Source organism: Lissotriton vulgaris, chromosome 9, assembly GCF_964263255.1.
Source record: "Lissotriton vulgaris chromosome 9, aLisVul1.2, whole genome shotgun sequence".
In the NCBI taxonomy this organism is placed as follows: Eukaryota; Metazoa; Chordata; class Amphibia; order Caudata; family Salamandridae; genus Lissotriton; species Lissotriton vulgaris.
In genome coordinates, this window is record NC_141697.1 from 372,984,013 (window position 1) to 373,003,627 (window position 19,615).

General features: G+C 46.1%; 1 protein-coding gene across 1 annotated transcript in view; it reads left to right on the plus strand.

Moving 5' to 3' along the window:
- PAPOLA (poly(A) polymerase alpha) overlaps nt 1-19,615 on the plus strand; it is an 829,479-nt gene that overhangs the window by 501,044 nt on the left and 308,820 nt on the right. The window contains exon 17 of the mRNA XM_086937747.1: nt 5,171-5,310. Coding sequence (XP_086793873.1) covers nt 5,171-5,310 — 140 coding nt within the window. The remainder of the gene's footprint in view (nt 1-5,170; nt 5,311-19,615) is intronic.

Sequence of the window (19,615 nt, forward strand, 5' to 3'; positions counted from 1 at the left end):
ATAATGACAAGTTACTGTTTATCTATATTTCTATTGGATCGGTTGTACTGCATTGCTATAGTCCTATGAAAGCAACAGCAAACAGTAAAATTTTAGATATACCTCCTTCTCCCCCGAGTCCCCGATCTGCCCAGTGTTTATTGTAATGCATCCTTCCAGCTGTGGTGATGCCATGCATTGCTGGTGGTCATGTATTTGTCTACAGTTCAGTTGTAGTATTAAGTAAGTGGGGGAAGCGCCAGTAACTGTCACCTCTAAAGCTGAAATTTCAATTGTTTAAAATTAGGTGACTGTGCTAATATGTACTGGTAGGAATATGGCCATTTTAACACTGCGTCTTGCTAGTTAAGAAGTGCACAGGATTTCCAGATTGATGATGGGGGAATGTTTCTGATTTGTGCATATATGAAAGATACCAATGCTGGAGAACTGGACTTACAGGTGAGTAACCAATTCCTTTGATTGGCCGGCTGATCAAAGCGCCACCTTTTCAAAGGCTATTTTGCGATAATCAGATGACTATAGACTACCTTTGTGAGCTCAGTCTTCATCTTTGTTGCAAAATTCAAACTACAAGCAACAGTGTATTCAGTACTTTACTCAAACACTAGTCCGGTGTCTCACTCAATCAAGTGTCTCTACTTGTGGAAACTATGGTCTCATGTATCTTTCTGGTGTGGGATGCAGTGCTGCATAGAGATTTCCATAGAAATGACTAACAACCAGTGATGTCAGAGTTTAGGGAACTAGGACAGTACTGTTGGTGTCAGAAGAAGAATGTACTAGCTGAAGTTTTCCCACCACTTCTTCCCAAACAGTGGTAACAGATGCTTGGGGAATGTGGAGAAGAAATGCCACTAAGATATGTTGTAGTTGGCAGCATTTCATGTTGCATCAAAATATTTCCTTCCTGCTATCATCACTGGACATTTTCTACAAACAGATACATGTCCACCATGTAGTGACAAACCGGGCATGATAACATCCAGGGTTCTGGCTCAGGAAGCTAAGTCCATTTGCCATTAGATGCTGGTGAATGAATGGCAGTCCGTCCACGACGATAAATCTACCAGGTCTTGTAAAAAAACAATAAGAAAAGTTGTTCTCGTTTAAGAAAACACAAGAGGATCTTAAATGCCATCTCTGTGCAAAAAAAGAAAAATATGTGCCCACATGTGCCCTCTGGGTTTTGAATATACAGTTAATGGAAAATGCTTTATTTGGTTGAGAGCATTTGTCTGTTTTATGCTCTGATGTCTCTCCTTCCCTAAGTGATCACCAAGTAAAGATTAAGCCACTCAGATGATCCTCATTGCTACAGAATGGTCAATTCAGTGGATGTCTGCTGATCGTCTGCAGCTTACCTCTATCCTATAGAACAGCCTTCTTAACAGGCAAAATCTGCTTTCGAAAAATGTGAGACAGAATCCTAGAATGTAATTGCTGAGCTGAACTGCATGGCTAATAAGTGCTTGCGATATAGACACTTGAACCCTCTAGGTGATTGTCTGGCCATCTTGAAATGAAACGCTCTTCAATGAGAACATCATGTACTTTAAATGAAACCTGTTCTGCCTTTTGTGTGTCGGCAAGTAGAAAGACCCAAGAACATGCCATCAGGAAACGGTACTAGCTTATCATCTTTACTTGACAGAATCTGAAAGAAACACGTTAGTTAGATACCTAACCTTAAAATATCCCCAGGCGTCAGGCTGGATCCGGAAAGTTTTGCGTAGCAGTACCCCTGCGCGTCAGTAGGTGTCATATGCGGCTCCCCGTCCGTCGTCGGGATGACGTCAGTTCTTCTTTTTTCCACGCCAGCAGCGCAGGTCCGGAAAAAAAAGCAGTACCTTAGTCATTTTTTGACTAAACTTTTTCGATCCTTTTTGATCACTACTAGAGTCTTTACGACTCTCGGTGCCGGTAGGAATGCCCGGGTTCAAGCCCTCTACCGACTGCAACCGACTTATGTCAGTTACCGATCCCCACCGCCGGTGCCTCTATTGCCTTGGGGCCCACCACGACGACCGGTCGTGCCCTGACTGTTGGGCCTGGACGTTGAAGGCTCGGCGGGAGCGTTCTCGTAAGCGCCTCGAGTTCCGGCATTCGGCCCCGTGCCCCTCCAGGTCCCGGTCCAGGAGACGGTCGAGGGACCAGTCGCAGGGCCACAGTCATCGAAGCTCGGCGAGTCGTCACCATTCGTCGGGCTCCAAGTCCTCAGGTAAGAGGCACAAGAAGTCGAAGAGACGACATCACTCTTCCGACTCCCCCCGCCGCTCGCACGATGTGGCCGGGGGTTTGGGCGACTCCGCGGCCAGCTCCATAACCGCCGGTCCCTGGGCTGAAGGCGGAGGTGATCGAGGCCTTCCTCATGGCCATGAGGTCCCTCTCTCCTCCGTTGGGGGGACCCACGGCCCCGACTGGGAGTCCATGCGGGCCGGGTGCTTCGGCCCCGGCGCCGTCGGCGACTTCGGTCCCGGCACCGCAGGCCCCCGCTGGATCCGGTTCCGGATCAGGGTCGCTGCTGGTCGACCTTACAGCCCCGCCGGCGTCGACCCCCAGGGTGTCGCACCCGGCACCGTCCCCTCGCGGTGCCGTCCCTGATCCCTCCCTCAGTCCCGATACGGCGTCGACGCCGCATTTGACGCCGGCTGAGGAGCAATTCTTCTTTGATCCGGCTCCATCCTTTGACCCTGAATTTCAGGAGTTGGAGGACAAGGGAAATTAGGAGGGGTCTGAGGACCCTCTGACACGGGAGTGTCAGTCATTTCAGGACTGGACAGACGAGCTAGGGGAAGCTAGTGGTCTTGACACTTCACCTGACACTGGCTTTGTCTCCCCTCCTACCATGGCTACGAAGCAGGGGGCTGCTTATAGTGTGGTGCTGACGAGTAGGCCAAGGCCTTGGCGCTTACGCTCCCCGTCGCAACTGTGAGGTCTAACATCCTCACTGAGGTTCTTAAACCGCAGACATGCTCTCCGGAGCCTCTACTGCCGTTTAATTTGGCTCTCATGGACGTCCTGTTGGGAACCTGGTCCAGGCCTGCTACAGGTCCCCCTGTAGATAGGAACGTCGCCAGGCGCCACCGCCCAGCTCCGGGCGACTCTAGCTTCCTGTCCACCCACCCCACCCCCGAGAGCCTGGTTATCCAGGCCTCTACTTCCCAATCCGCATTCCCGACTGCACCCCCAGATCGGGAATCCAAAAGGTATGAACAGTTTGGCAAGAAACTGTTCTCCTCCCTCAGTTGTGGGTTGCGGTCAGTCAACACCGCTTGAATTTTCGGCTGTTATTCCCACTCACATTGAGTTGCTGTGGCTGCTTGTCAGCCTCTTTCTTGGGCACCATTCTCTCTTCTTAAGTTGATTAGTCATTTCCTAGAACGATTCATCAAAGAGTTCCCTCCAGTCAGGAAACTATCCAGTCCTTAATCTTATGCTTTTTAAACTGATGAAATCCACTTTTGGCCGATCCACAACACTGATTTACAACACTTTTTACAAGGTTGTTTTTTTAATATATTACTTCAGCCAGCAGAGTGAATTGGCTTCATGCTCTTAATACAGTGGAATTGTTCACTTTGTTCCTTTGAAATACAATGTACCTAAGTACAACTCCTTCCTTACCTAAAGTTATTTCTGATTTCTAAATGAATAAGCCAATAACCTTTTGTACAAACTATACCTCTCTGAGATAGAGGTTGTTGCATACCCTAAATATTAAGAAGTCTGCGTTGCTGTTTATAAAAGATCCAAGAAATTAAGCAGGACAAACTGCTCTTTGTAATCTATGGAGCTGTTCATATGTCCATGCATTCTTCTTAACTGACTTGGACAGTCTTCTGCATTAACACTCTTTAAGAATGCTAATAGACATTTAATCTGGTAATGCGTAATCCCATTCAGCAAGAGGAAAACAAATTCTGCTGTTGTGATGAGAAATGTTCCTATTGACGATATTTGAAACATTGCCACCTAGTCCATATTTTTTTAAGCAATAAGTTTGGACTCCAGACTGTAAGAGATCGATTGGTTGGTCAGGCTTTGCCACATGGTTTATTTGCTTAAGAATTTTGTTTTGTGGTCCTGTGCATTCTCTTAAAGTTGGGTTAACTTGCTACTGTAATTTAAAAACATTTTAGTGGGAATCCGATTGTGACGGAGAAAAGGTTACTTTGTTGTAAGCGTAGTTCTTCACAGTGGGCATTCTCTTTAAGATTATGAAAGCCCCGCCTGCCACTATACTAGAACATGCATTTATGACTTTTGTGTCTTCCACTGTGTATTTGACTTCATTCTTTTAATAGTGTAATCTTGCAAGGTTATAAAAGGAGGCTGGGCTAGTATTCACTGTTTTACAGTGATATGCACTATGGTCACGTTTTCAGTTTTTATTTTTATTCTGAAAGGTATTTTTTGGTTGTTTGCAGCCATAGGTTTGATTTTTGGCAGATTAACAACAATTAATATATCCTAATTGGGCATATTTTAATTTGGAAAATATGAATTTATTAGTGAAAATGTGTTCAAGGAGTCTCATACATTCTCAGTTACATTCTTACACCTTTAATGAATTTTGAGAGATTACACTTGGTGAAGAACTAGGAATAGTAGTAAGCTGTGGTTCTCCATTGTGGGGGTCTTGGAATTCATGAACAAAATACCCTCTCCCTCATTCAGCCAGGGGTATAGTTAGAAATTGCTGTGGCAGTGGAGCACTGAGATTCCTTAAATGAGTTGTGTTAGACATCTTTCATTCAAAGGGTAATACTAGTTAACATTTCCGTATTTTTTGTTTTTAAACTTTTTGGAGGGTCAATTAAAGCCTATTTTTAGCCAAATATATTATAGTCTGCCAGTTCCCTTTGCTGTTACTTTTGGTGTGGGTGGGACAGTGTTAAGGGTGTAGCACTGGCTATTATCGGAGCTACTAGGAGTTGCGTCATAATCTAGGAAGTGTAAAGAAAAACTGTGTGGATGCATGTTTATCTTAGCTTCTCCCCCAAGATGGTTGACTTGGAGAATATCCCACACAACATAATGGTTTTTAACAAAACCCGTAAAATGACAAAACTGGGGCAGTTTAAATGCAAGCATATAGGGTAAAACAGTGTTTATGATGTCAATCCTTGTTCTTCAGATTCTTAAAAACATTTACTGTCACTTTCAGCATTCTACCGAAAGCGTCAAACTGGCGGGTTTAAATGACAGCCTTGACTTCTCCCTGGACAGTGATAATAGCATGTCAGCACCATCTCCTACCAATACATCGAAGACTAGTCCATTGAATACATCAAGCTGCTCTCAAGGGTAAGGTACCTTAAGTATATAGAATGTTACATATCAATCCCCTAATCTCTTTTTTTTTCTGGTGAATTTATAAGTGGATGGATATTGTTGTTTTTTTTTGTGAAAAACTTTATTGTGCAAAAATATAATTACAAGTATGGGCCTACAACCACAGGGGCCGGCCGCTAGAATCTGCGAAGCAATTGTAGAAACTCAAACAGCAGCGACCGCTCTCCAGTGGTCAGACATAGTCCAGGATACCTTTCCGGCAACACAGGATGTACGTGTTTTAATTTTTTTAAAACAAAACAGAAAGAAAACAAAAGAAAGAAACTCTAGGTGAGAGGCGTTCTAGACGATGTCGAGCTCCGATGGGGGGGGGGGCCTACAATACCAAATAAGGAATCAGGAGGACATGAAAGATGAGCAGGGGGGGGGGGGTAGTGGGGAGGTCAGACAATAGGAGAAAGGAATAAATCGTTCCGGGAACCTCAGTATCGGGGGGGAAAGTGGGATCTCCAAAGTGTCTTCGAAGGGGGGTGTGCAGATTTTCCCTCGGTAGGCGTTCCATTGACCCCAAATTTTACTCCACGCCCTAGGCTTGCCCCTAGCCAAATATACCGTCTTCTCTCTAAACATGCACCAGTCCATATTCTCCTTCCATACCGAGACGGTGGGAGGCCGTGGGGAACCCCATAGCTGCGCAATATCTCTTTTTGCGATCATGTTCCCCAGTGCCGCCCACCGGGCCTGAGCTACGTTGTAATCATTCGGCTCCCACACATTCAACAGACATCTACGAGCCTCAGTCAGCAGAGCGACCCCAGTTACACATTCCATGACCGCATGCACCAGTTGGCAATACGCCGCCACCTCCCGACACTCCCAGAGGATGTGGAGAAAGGTGGCACTCATTCCACATCCACGCTTACACAAACCATCAAGTTTTACCGGGCCGTGCACTCTCGACGCCTGCAGGATCGCATCTCGGTCTCTAAAGTGGAAAAGTTTTGCGATGATAGGCCGCGGAGGAGCGCCCGGCTTGGGCTTACCACCCGGAACACGATGTGTACGCTCCACCGCGTAAAACTTGATGAGTCCAGAGGGGGAAAGATGGTTCAGGACGAGATCCTCGACCAGGAGATCCACCGAGAGAGGCTCGGGATTTTCTGCAATACCTATGACGCGAATGTTGTTACGTTGCGCCCTGTTCTCAAAATTCTCCAGCCGGTGGGACAACAGGTCATTGACCGATTTCAGATTGCCAACTTCTGTCTGGAGTTCCGACACATCGACCGTGAGGCTGGAAGTCTTCAGGTCCAATAACTTCACTTTCTCATTGGTCTAGGACAGGTCGGCCCCGATTAAGGTGACATCAATAGCGACCGTGTCGATCTTACGAGCCAGTGCCTCACATTGCTGGCCGATGGTCTCCTTCATATTGGAGATGGCGCCCATAATGTCCTGCAGGGACAGGTCAACAGGCGCGGTCGGGTCCTCTCTGGCATCCTCTGGGGTACGACTGGAGAGGCCCGGGGATCCTTTGGGCTGAGTGAATCGGTCCATAACATTTGTCTGGACCAGTCCCCCACGAAGAGGTGTCTTTGTCTTCCGCTTCTCAGCATCACCCCTGCCAGACATGTTGGAAGATGCGCCCCGGAGGGGCCCGCGAGACCTGGTGAAAATGGCCGCCGGCAGGCCGGGCACCAACAGCGCACAAAAGCTGGCTCGTACAGCGAAAACAAAGTCACAAAGTGATCCAAAAGGCTGTGATGTTGAAGCGGTGCTTGCATTAAATAGAGGCTGGACTGGCCCCCAGCCGAGCGAAACGGTCTCTCAATCAAACCGTGCCGGGGTCCAGGAACGAAACAGAAAGTAGTGATGGGGCTCCCAAGGAGACCCCACTGCCGTTGTTGTTCAACTTCGTCCCGGATCCACCAGTTGCCCAGTCCCTGGCTTGCCTCCAGGTGGGCCCAGAAAGTTCTGATCGATGTAGTTTTGGTTGCCCAAGTCCGATTTAAGTCCTGAAAAGAGTTATGGACTCAGCCGAGGTTCATCTCAAAGAATCCGTCCAAGAAAGCAGGATATCAGGATAAATTGCAAAGGGTGGCGAGGGTCCGGGGAGCCCTGTGCTCACGCGACCATCTTGCATGCGAGCTAAGCTCCTCCCCAATCCCCTAATCTCTTGGTTGATAAAAAAAATGTTGACCAGGCTGTTAGTCTCATTGCTTCACCCCATCACATTCAAGACACTACACAACTTGGGCACCACCTATCTGAACAGTCTCATCCCCTTCCACCAACCACCGAGACACCTCAGCTCTTCAGGACTCCTACTTGCACACATCCCATACATACACCCTACCAGATAAGGAGGATGTCTGTTCTCTTACATCCATCGTAAAGTATGGAATGGCTTCCCTTTCCACATCTGAGCCACCTCCAGTTTTCAATTCCACAAGAAGCTGATGACCTGGCTTTTCAATTAATCACTGTACCATAAGCAGTGCTAGGTCCACAAACATGCGCAATGCCAAGATAGCCTTATGGGTGATAGTGCATTTTACAAATACACGTAACATAGCAACACCATAGTGTATTTTGCAAATACACATAAAAGGAACATCAGAAAACCTCATAAGTTCGTTCTGCACAAAATGTTCAACAGATAGCATTGCTGACTGCACAAAGTTAACATGAAGTTTTGAGAGATGATTTATATTTACATTGTTACTTTGCAAGAGAATTGAATGTGGGTTTTCAGAGTGAGTTGGCATGTGCTGATTACACAGTTATTTTTGGTGAGCACAAATAGAAAACCACTTGCAGGAAAGTTCATTTTAATTCATGTTCATATTAGTATTTTAGCGGAGAGTAGGAAGTTGAGGGATTTCACCCTCTGCTTAAGTAAACATTACAAATTGTGTCAGAGTGGTAAAAGGGAATTTCTGTACAATGTTATAATGTTCAAAGGTTGTTGATGAGAGCTCATTGATTTACCTAAAACTTTAACATTTCCACTGCAACCATAAGCCTCACTTGCACACAGCAGCAGATACATTGATGTGCTAATGAAAGACATGGTTCTCCCTATTAAAGCCAAGTTACTTGTTCTCTCACCCTCTCTCCCTCTTTGTCCTCCTTCTGAATGAGTTATATGGTCCCATGAAGGGGTGCCTAATGTCTATTAAGGCCTCTTTAGGGACCCTAAATTAGGACCCCCATCAGCAACTCAGGAAAATTACTATAGTCCTCACTAAACGTTGTTTCCCTGAACAGCAAAGTAGTTGAGACAAAAAATCCTAGGCTATTGTAAGGAGCTAGCAGGCGACATAGTACTCCTCCAAAAAACGAAGAAAGGCTGGGTGTTAGAAGTGACTTGCTCTGAGGCCTGCGGTAAAACAAAATGGGGTTCTTAATCTACTCTTCAAAAACTCTAGTCAAACAGTAATCGCATCTGAACATGACACCAAAGTCAGATGGCTACTTAATAGACTGAACTACAGGGCACGTCATCTTTACATCATAAATATATATGACCCCAAAGTATATGATCCAACAGTCTAGCCTACATGTAATAAGATATTAGCAGACATACCACGAAACTTGAAAAGGATAGTGGATGGGGATTTAAACCTCCCAATTGACCCCGTTCTAGATCACCACTCAGCGTTAAAATTCAGAACCCCGGGGAACATTAATATCTGCTCAACCTATGCTGTGTCTGGAGATTCCACTACCCAAAAGGTAATGCCTTTATATTTTAATCCCTGCCACACTCTAGTTTTTCCCCCATTGACTATCTCCTTGAAGATGCTTCACTGGTAAAGGACACTGCCAATGCAAATATCCACCCTATCCTCATCTCAGGCCACGCTGCAAACTCAATGTTCATTCTTAACCATCCCGATAAAGGAGATAATCAAAGGTTTGCGCTTAAACACTGAAATACTAGAAAGTGAACCAGACATTGCGTTTCTACAGAATGAAATAGAACACTTTAGAGAAAATGAATACTCAGTCAAATCAGTGGTAATTCTGTGGGATGCATTTAAGTGCTCCATAAGAGGGCAAATCATTAAACGAATGTCCAAAAAAAACCTGCGAAATTAAGACATTACAATCTCAAGGCACTAAAATAAAAAATTAGGAAGCATTTAGACACTTTAACTGCAAGTCCCTACTTGAGGATATCCAGCAATTAATGTATACCTCGATGTACACGTAAATTAATCCAAACAACTTCTATTTCGTAACAGAGCAGGCAAAATGATATTTGAAGTTTTTAAAGATGTTTTTACCAAAAACTTTACACCCCACAAATGTCATGGGACAAATCAAAGTTCCTAGAGTGCCTCAGCTCCCTCCCTGCTGCTTTAGTCTCCAACATGGATAGAGTGCGCATTAATCAGCCAATAGAAATGGCGGAGATTGGTAAAGCAATAAGTTCAATTCATTCTGGGAAGGCACCTGGCCCTGACGGCTTCCCTACCATTTTGTGTAAAATATTCACTACCGCAATACTGGTCATTCCCAAAAAGGGCAAGGATCATTCGGATCCCAAGAATTTTCGACCCATTTCACGTCTAAATATGGAAGTCAAAATGTTTGCCAAAATCTTAGCCAACACATCCTTTTAGATGATATACGGAATGGGCAATGAACTCCTCCTACACAGTGCTTATTTTGAACCTGCGGTTTCTGGTGCTCAGCAGCACCGACGGTATGGTAGTCTGTAATATGGTAGCGTTGTTAGCCTAATTTGGAGAGAGCACGATAAGTTATGTTGGAGGCATGTGAGCTGTAGATCACATGCAGTTAGCTTGCGTTTGGTCCGGAAGTTTGCAATTTTTTTTTTTGTTCGAGGAAGTCTTTCCAGTCACGAGGTAGGTGACTCCTCCTTTGGTTGATCGTGTGCATGGGCATTGGCTCCATCGTTAGATAATTTTTTTCCGCCATCAGGTCCGAATGTGTATTGCTGCGCTCCGGTTCGGCACAGTTTCTTGGACCCCTTCAACACACAATCCACTACCCTCAACAGTATTGTTATCAATCGCGGCTTCCCATTCTTCGGGTATCGTCTCAACTCAAAACAACTTCTATCGGAAAACACGTGGCGGCTTTTCTGGGCTACCCACGCCGACAACCCCAGTATTCGAAGGAACGGACTCCTTTCAAGTTCTGTTCAGGATATCGTGCTAAGTTTCCACACACCGACTTGCACAAAGTGTGCAACCTCTGCCTGTCCCTAGAACACCACAAGAAAGACTGCGGCGTGTGCTGATCGTTTAGATTGAAGAAGAGGCTTCGTGCCCGCCTGGCTCGACGTCTCGAGATGAAACACCAAAGCGGCTCCGCACCGTACATCTTCGGCGAAGATTCTGACACAGAACATCACGCTCAAGGAGCTGAGGAAGAACAACAACATATCTGTGTCCGAAGCAGACTCCGACATGGAAGAGGAGGAGCAGGTTACTCCGGATCAGCCTACTGTGAGTAAAGATACCCCCTTGCCCCCTCAACAAACAAAGAAAAAGGCTCCAGTCTTTCCTCTGCCTTCGGGCCTAGGTTGTCACTGATAAAAAGTTTCCGACGCCCCGCCCCCGTGCCCCGCTCCGAAACACAAAGACTAGCCTTCCGACTCTGGCTCGAGCCGGCCCCATATCAGTGCCGAACAGACACCTTCGGCACCAAAATCGAAACATCTCCTGGTAACAATTCCACTGTTACTGAAGAATCCACCTTCCGCACCGAAAGGCTCGGAGTCGAAACCTTAGATGCCGAAACCGGCGAGTAAGGAGAAAGAGACTCCGTCTAAAGAGCCGAGGCCTGATACTCTGCCTTCGGATCCGAAGCAGAGAAAACTAGTTATAAACCCTGATACAGGACATATCCATGCCACCCTTCCAAAGAAACATAAAATAGACCAGCCAGAGGATTACCACATTCCTCTCAAAAAGAAAAGTGTGGGTACTAACCCTTCGCCCCCTTACATTCCACCTCTTTCTCCCATTGATCTCAATTTACTTATTACACCCTCAAATTCACCACCACTATCACCTGACCCACAGGATGGCGTGGATGGGGGAGGAGGATCAGGATAGGCCACATGACACCGACCCTTGGGAGGATTATCATACTGACCCCAATACAGATAATGACCCTGATCTGTATCCGTCCAGACCCTCCCCACCTGATAACATTTATATGTTGAGCTTCTTAACAGCAAACAAAACAGGTGATGGACAGAATGTGGATCAATGTCACACATTCACCCCAGTCCAAAGATCTGGGCCCAAATCCATCGTTTTTTTGCACTCCACACCACCCTGGGTTAGACAATGGCGATATGCAAATCAGCTCTGACCCTGTGCCCCATGGGAACAGTCCAGTCCGAACTACAAAAGCCATGTCCTTCCCAGAACGAAATCAAGCATCCGAGGACCGGACCGGTTTCGAGGTAACAACTCTCACCAGCCCGGCTAGCTTGACTCCAGTGGTGTGGAGTGCCTGGGACCCACGTCTGAGCATCCCCAACGCACTTATGGCGGTAATTGCAAACAAAACAGGTGATGGACAGAATGTGGATCAATGTCACACATTCACCCCAGTCCAAAGATCTGGGCCCAAATCCATCGTTCATGAGCTTCTTAACAGGGCTGCTCAATATCTCAGGGTGGAGCTCCATAAAGAGACGTTAGAAGGGGATTTCCTCTTTGAGAACCTTCTTCCTCTCAAGGAGCCGCTCATACATTGCCAATGCTTAAAGGCGTATTACCTACACAGATGACATATTTAAAGGTCCTGTGAGGGCAAGAATTATTACACCTAGGGCGGAGAAAAAAATATAAGCCTGCCCCTACTGACCCCCAGGCATGCTTAGTTGAGAAACTCAGGATTCAAGCCTGAGGTGCAAACCTCCATTCTAAACCAACCATTTAATAAAACTGAACATCTCTTTGGCCCAGTGGTTGATACCTTGCTGGAAAAAAATGAAGGACATGTAGGTCGCAAAGTTCAAGGGGGCTTTGCAGTCACCTACCAATAGGGGTTCCTTTCGCTGCTCCTATTACAGGGGTGGTTCCAAAAATGCATCCACCAAAAATCCCTCCTCCTCTTACAAGGGCAACAACCAATCCCCCTCATCAAGATGTTATTTCAGACGAGGTTTTAGAGGAAACAACGGTAATGGATGAGGCAGAGGCAACTCCACCCGCACTTCCCCCGCAAACAAACAGTGACTTCCTTCCGTTACCGCCCGATCATTCCACTCCTGTCGGGGTACATCTCTCCCAATTCCTACCTGTCTGGAATTCAATCACCTCATACAAGTGGGTACTACAAAGTATGTAGTATGGTTATTGCCTGGAGCTTACAGACACTCCCCCAAATAATCTTGCAAGATCACATGCAATGTCACAAGAGCATCTTTCCCTTCTAAGGCAAGAAGTTCTCTCGCTGCTTGAAAAACACGCTACAGAGCCAGTACCATTACAATACCAGGGGGCTGGAGTATACTCCCTGTACTTCTTAATTCCCAAAAAGGACAGCTCTCTCAGGCCTATAATAGACCTCAGGGAACTAAACCTATACATTCAGTCGGACCACTTTCACGTGGTCCCACCCCAACAAGTACTCTCACTCCTTCAGCAAGGCGACTTTCTGTCCACCCTTGACTTAAAGGACGCCTATTTCCATATTATCCAGTATTGGGGAATCTTTCATAGATTCACATGCCTGAATCATTCCCCGTCGCGGAGGCGGGAGTCCCACGGTAATAATACATACAAAAGCAGTGCCTTAGAAGAAATTTGTAGTAGGCTGACAAGACTATAGGCCCAAAAGGCCCAAAACTTAGCAGCCTATCTACCTCATTATATGAAAAGAACTGAAAGTAGTTCCAACCAATCAGCTGTCAGCACCCTCTAGAACCTTCCCAGCAGAGGCAGTTCTCCTCAGATTTTCACCGCACGTCGTGTGGAAGGGAGTCTCCCTGAGTGCCTACTCAGTTTTTTCTACTTTTAACATCAGGATGTCTGAGAAGAAAGCCCTTTTCAAGGCCTGCAGGACCTGTGATAAAAAGAGGGTCCATGTAGATGATCAGCATAAGGACTGCATCTACTGCCTGCATCCAAATCACATTATGAAGGATTGTAGGATTTGTCGCACCTTCCCTGCCAAAACCATCATGGACAGGGAAGCGAGGGTTCTTCTATGGCTCAAATCATCTTATACGGATGATGAGGACAGAGCTTCAACTTCCAGCAAAAGAGCCAGATCCAGAGACAGCTCTTCTCCTGAGAGGAAACAACATCACAAATCCTCTCATAGAGCTTCAGAACCCAGAAGGAGGTCATCTTCCCCTCCTCTTGACTCTCCATCTTCTCCGCCTTCAGGATCTTCAGCGTCTAAAACGATGAGTAAAGCCCAGGCTAAAACTGTTTCACTGGTGTCTTCTCACACAGTCTCTGACTTCTACCACCTCAAGCTCTTCTGCTACGGTGTCTACTTCTGCTATACCATCACCTATTGTCAGCCAAGGTTTCTTCAAAGAAATCTTCTGGGGCTAAGGACATTTCTTCAGCTTTACCCAAATTGTCGACGACCGTTCCATCGTCAACGAAGTAATCGTCGACAAAAGCCCCGTCGACGTCGAAGTCATCGTCGACTAAGAGCCCGTCGACGTCTAAGATCTCGTCGACGAAGAGCCTGTCAACGACTGGATCATCAAAGAAGAGCCCATCGACGACTGTCCCGTCGACGACTGTCCCGTCGACGACTGTCCCGTCGACGACAGCCCCGTCGACGGCGGTCTCGTCGACGAGAAGTACATCAACAGTAACACCATCGACGACGAGTCCATCGACGACGAGCCCGTCGACGGCAATTACATCAACGATCAGCCGCCTTCAGCACATCTGATTAAGACGCCTAAATCGACAAAGAGTCTTGTCATTTCCAATACTCCACCTGCAAGAGTCTGGCCTGCTTTACCTCAAGTGTTTCATGCTTCACCTGTGGCATACACTCATTTTTAGTTGTAAACCTATCATAGGCAGGACTATGCTAATATTTATCCGCTACATTTTGGAAACATATGTTTAAGAGGAGGAATCTGATGAGGAGGATAGAGACGAAGAAGGTCCCTTTGGGATTGCTCGCCATCCATCAGAATTACTGATAAAATGTCAGGAAGAGGATGAAGAAGAGGATATTCAGGAGCATTTCTATCAAGAGGATTTGTCTACACCTTTTTATAGACAACCATATAGAGCTCCACGTTCGGAGGAGACAAGTCATCTCCCTCCTTCTTTGATTCAGGACTTACAGGACATGTTGGCGGACTATCGCCAGAGGGTCCCGCCTACACCGTCCACTCCAACCGTACCTTCTGTACTGGCGGATGTACCTATGCCTCCACCACCGCAGATTCCAGTGTCGCCAAGACACACTGTAGACCCCACACCACAAGAGGATCACAATACTTCCTCTTCGGATGAAGATGGAAGAGAGGAAGGCGAGCTGCCTCATGACGACGAAACTGGTGATCCGCGGGATGAATACATAATCCCCATGCCTTCGCCTCCTTTGCCGCAACCCTCTGACTCTCCACCTGACGACATTGGCGGCTTTCACAATATCATGCAAATGGCTGCTGCAAGATTTGAACTGCCATTTACTATTGAGCACTCGGACTGTTTTTTGCACGACTTTAAAGAGGAGTATAGGAAAATCACCAGGGCTATACTTATCATAGATTTCATTTGGAAGGAAGGTTTTAAGATTATGAAGACGCCGGCTTCTATTCCTGCAGTCTTTCCTCATATTGAAAAGAAGTATAGAGCACCGCCAGAAACTCCATCTTGTCTGGTGGGCCACCCGCGTCCGGACTCTGTAATCTTGCAAGCTGCACGACAGAGGTCCAAGAATCCATCCACTCCAATCTCTACGCCACCAGATAAAGAGGGCAGAAGATTGGATTTAATAGGGAAGACGTTCTCCACCAATGCTGCATCTTCCATCAAGGCAGCGAGTTCTCTTGCAATTCTTGCCCGCTATGACCGACAGATGTGGTCAGATTTGTCGGAGTTCATAGATTCGATACCAGAAGACCGTCAACAGGAAGCACGTAAGATAGTGCTTGAAGGAGAGAGGGCTGCATCAGAGATAATAGATTGCGCCCTGGACATTGCAAATACTAACTTTAGACAGTTAGTGTGCTGCTGTCCTCTGACGCCCGGGTTGGCTCAGAGCAACCTCCTTCAGACCGGAAGTGCAAACAAAAATCCTTGATATGGCTTACGATGGGGACTCGCTCTTCGGTAAGCACATAGATGACGCCCTACTTACCATTAAGACGGATACCGACGCCGCGAAATCACTTGGTACCCTGCAATATAAGAGAGGCTCTTTTAGAGAAGCAGGGGGTTGTGGTTTTTCTTCTAGGGGAAATTACCACAATCAGCAAAACAGGCAATACCATTCTCAGTATAAACAGCCGTATTACCAATCTTCATACAGGCAATCTACTTCCAGTAATTTCTCTTGTCAGGCTGGAAGACTAAGATCAAATAATCAAGGCAGAGATTCCAACAAACGTCAATGAGCTCTGCCGGACGCCAGTCCAACATTCTCCCCTCCCTGTGGGCGCGAAGATATCTGCCTTTTCCCAACAACGGCGGAACATCACATCAGATCAGTGGGTCCTCGATCTGGTGGAAAAAGGACACACTCTGGAATTCTTAAAGAAACCACCTACGACCCAGCCCAAGGGCCCCCCTCCCCCTCGTCTTCACTTACTGTTCAAAGAAGCCTTAAACATGTTTTGCAAGAATGCGATAGAGAAGGTTCCAATCTCGCAAAAAGGAAAAGGAGTCTACTCTCGCTTCTTCCTCATAAAGAAAAAGTCGGGAGTGTGGCACCCGATTGTGGATTTGCGCAGACTCAACAAATTCTTGAAGAAGCAGAGTTTTCGCATGGTGATGTTAGCAGATGTGCTCAGTTGCCTCAACGAAGGGGACTTTATGGCTTCTCTGGACTTGGAAGACGCTTACTTCCATATCCCTATACACCCCAAACATCGCAAATACTTACGGTTCACGGTGGCTGGCGTCCACTTTCAATTGAAGGTGCTCCCATTCGGGCTGAAATCGGCACCAAGAATATTCACTAAATGTTTAGCCCCAGTTTCTGCAGCACTGAGGTCTCTGGGAATAAAAGTCTTCCCATACCTCGACGACTGGTTGCTCAAAGGACCATCAAAACAGACTACAAGACAAGCTGTCAAAAGTTGCCTTCGTCTATTCTCAAATCTATGGCTCACTCTCAATGCACAGAAGTCACAGTTGCAACCACTCCAAGTATTAACCTTTCTGGGAGCTTCACTGGACACCCAACAGTGCAAGGCGTTCTTGTCTCAGGAACGGCAGAACATACTTCAAAGACTGGCAAGACTAATCTCAACAAAAAAGTCACTTTCTGTCCGAATGTTTGCTTCTCTTATGGGATGTGCACTTCAGCGATTAGCTTAGTCCCATTTGCAAGACTCCGGATGAGGCCGCTGCAAGAAGAGTTGCACCGACAATGGCAACAAATGGGAGGGTCTTTTGACGATTACATCAAGGTAACATCCAGAATCCGGCATGCTCTCCAATGGTGGTCAAAAGGAAGCAACCTGTCTCCAGGTCTCACGTTCCTTCCAACCCTTCTGGAGTGTATCTTGATCACGGACGCATCTATGGAAGGATGGGGAGGTCACCTCCAGGACCTTCAAATTCAAGGCCAATGGTCTCATCAATATCGGCAGAAACACATCAACAGTCTAGAATTAAGAGCCATTTTCCTTTCTCTGCAAGCATTCCTTCAGAGAATTGCAAATTCCTCAGTGCTGGTGCGTAGGGACAATACCACTAGCATGTTTTACATCAACAAGCAAGGGGAGACGAGGTCTCTCTCCATATCGCCGAAAGCTCAAGAGATGTGGGAGTGGGTTATACAACATGGCATACCCCTCAGAGCGGAGCATGTCAAGGGGGTTCAAAACTCTCTAGCCGACAACCTCAGCAGATCTCTCGCAGGTTGCCACGAATGGGAGCTGGAACAAGAACAGGTGAACAAGGTCTTTCGAAGTTGGGGCACGCCAACTCAGAACAGCAAATGCCTTTATTACGCCAGCGGATTTCCTCGACGGCGATCAAGAGGGAATGCCCTGTCCATGAGATGGTCAGGAATCTATGCATACGCTTTCCCCAGATACCGTTAATACCGAGGATTCTGCAAAAGATGAAGAGAGAACACTGCACTCTTCTCCTCATTGCTCCTCGCTGGCCGAGGCAGTACTGGTTCCAAGAACTGCTCCTGCTGTCTCAGCAGCCTCCAATTAGTCTCAAACCGAAACTTTCAATGTTGACAAGAGAAAGAGGTCAGATTCTACACCCGGATCCACAATCGCTTCACTTGCACGCCTGGCTCCTGACTTCTTAGAGTTTAAGGATCTCAAGACAGCAGAGAAATTCTGTCTCAATCCCGTGCTCAGAGCAATATCAGAACGTACCGTTTTAAATGGAGATGTTTCTGTTGTTGGTGTGAAGCAAATAATATTCATCCGCTCCAGGCTCCACCGGAGGATATCCTTCCTTACTTGCTATCACTAGCCAAGGCAGGTCTAGTGTTCTCTTCTATCAATGTGCATCTTGCCGCTATATCCAGATTCAGAAAAACTTTGAACAAGCCATCACTATGTTCTTCCTCACTGATAAAGCAATTTCAGAACGGATTGTTTCGAGCCTTTCCTCCAATTCGACCTCCACCGCCTGAATGGGATCTCAATGTCGTTTTGTCTCAGTTAATGAGGAGGTCTTTCGAGCCTATTCACAGAACTGAACGGAAGTTTTTAACCTGGAAAGTGGCTATTTTACTAGCTCTCACTTCAGCCCGGAGGGTTCGTGAAATTCAGGCTTTCACGATTTCAGAACTAATCCTTCATTTCTCTAAAGACTATGTCACTTTGAGAACAAATCCAAAATTCATTCCCAAAGTGCCGTCTCAATTTTATTTAAACCAGCCGGTAAAGATAAAGACTTTTTTCCCGGATCCAGTCACACCGGCAGAGAAGCCCCTGCACTCTCTTGATGTGAAACGTTGTCTAAAGTTCTATCTTCAGAAACCTAAAGAGATCAGAAAATCTAACCAAATATTTTCTTATGGTCAGTCACATTGGGGCAAGCCTTGACGAAAGCAACGATAGCCAGATGGTTATCTTCAGTAATACAATTCTGTCACGAAAAAGCTAATAAGCCTTTAGTCAGAAAGGTGAAAGCACATTCCACCAGAATGATGTCGACATCGACAGCCCTATTTGCTGGGGTCACGCTGGAGAACATTTACTGAGCTGCTACATGGAAGAGTGTCCATACATTTACAAAGCATTACTGCTTGCAATCGGCATCACAGGACGATACAGCAGTGGGTCAAGCTGTGCTGCAGCATCTTCTTCATTAAGGTTAGACTTTCAAGTTCTCTCATATTGCATTTATGACATACGAGTATAACATAATCCACTGTAATGTTTTGTTTGTCAAATGCTGTTTTTAATATGAAGTATGTTTTCTGAATATAATTTATTAATTTCAAAGGTTTTGGCATTTAAGTATATTTACTTTTCTAGTGCTCTATAACCTTCCGGATGAGTGGAGGATATGTAGAATTACGATTTGTCTCCCACCTTCCGCAAACATGTATAGGTTTACTGCTTGCTATTCTGATTCAGGCATGTGAATCTATGAAAGATACCCCAATACTGGATAAGAAAACAAGTTACTGTATCCATGGTTATCCAGTATTGGTATATTTAATAGATTCACATGCACCCACCCTCCTCCCCGGCAGAACAGTTCTCTATTAGGGATATGTACTTCTCACTTGTGCAGGGAAAATCTGAGGAGAACTGCCTCTGCTGGGAAAGTTCTAGAGGGTGCTGACAGCTTATTGGTTGGAACTACTTTCAGTTCTTTTCATATAATGAGGTAGATAGGCTGCTAAGTTTTGGGCCTTTTGGGGGCTGTAGTCTTGTCAGCCTACTACAAATTTCTTCTAAGGCACTGCTTTTGTATGTATTCTTACCGTGGGACTCCCGCCTCGGCGACGGGGAATGATTCAGGCATGTGAATCTATGAAAGATACCAATACTGGATAACCGTAGTTACAGGTAAGTAACTTGTTTTCTTCCCATTCATCCTGCTCACCGCAAATACCTCAGATTTTTTGGTAGACTGACAACATTATCAATTAAAGTTTCTCCTGTTTGTAGTAACTAGTGGACCCAGGG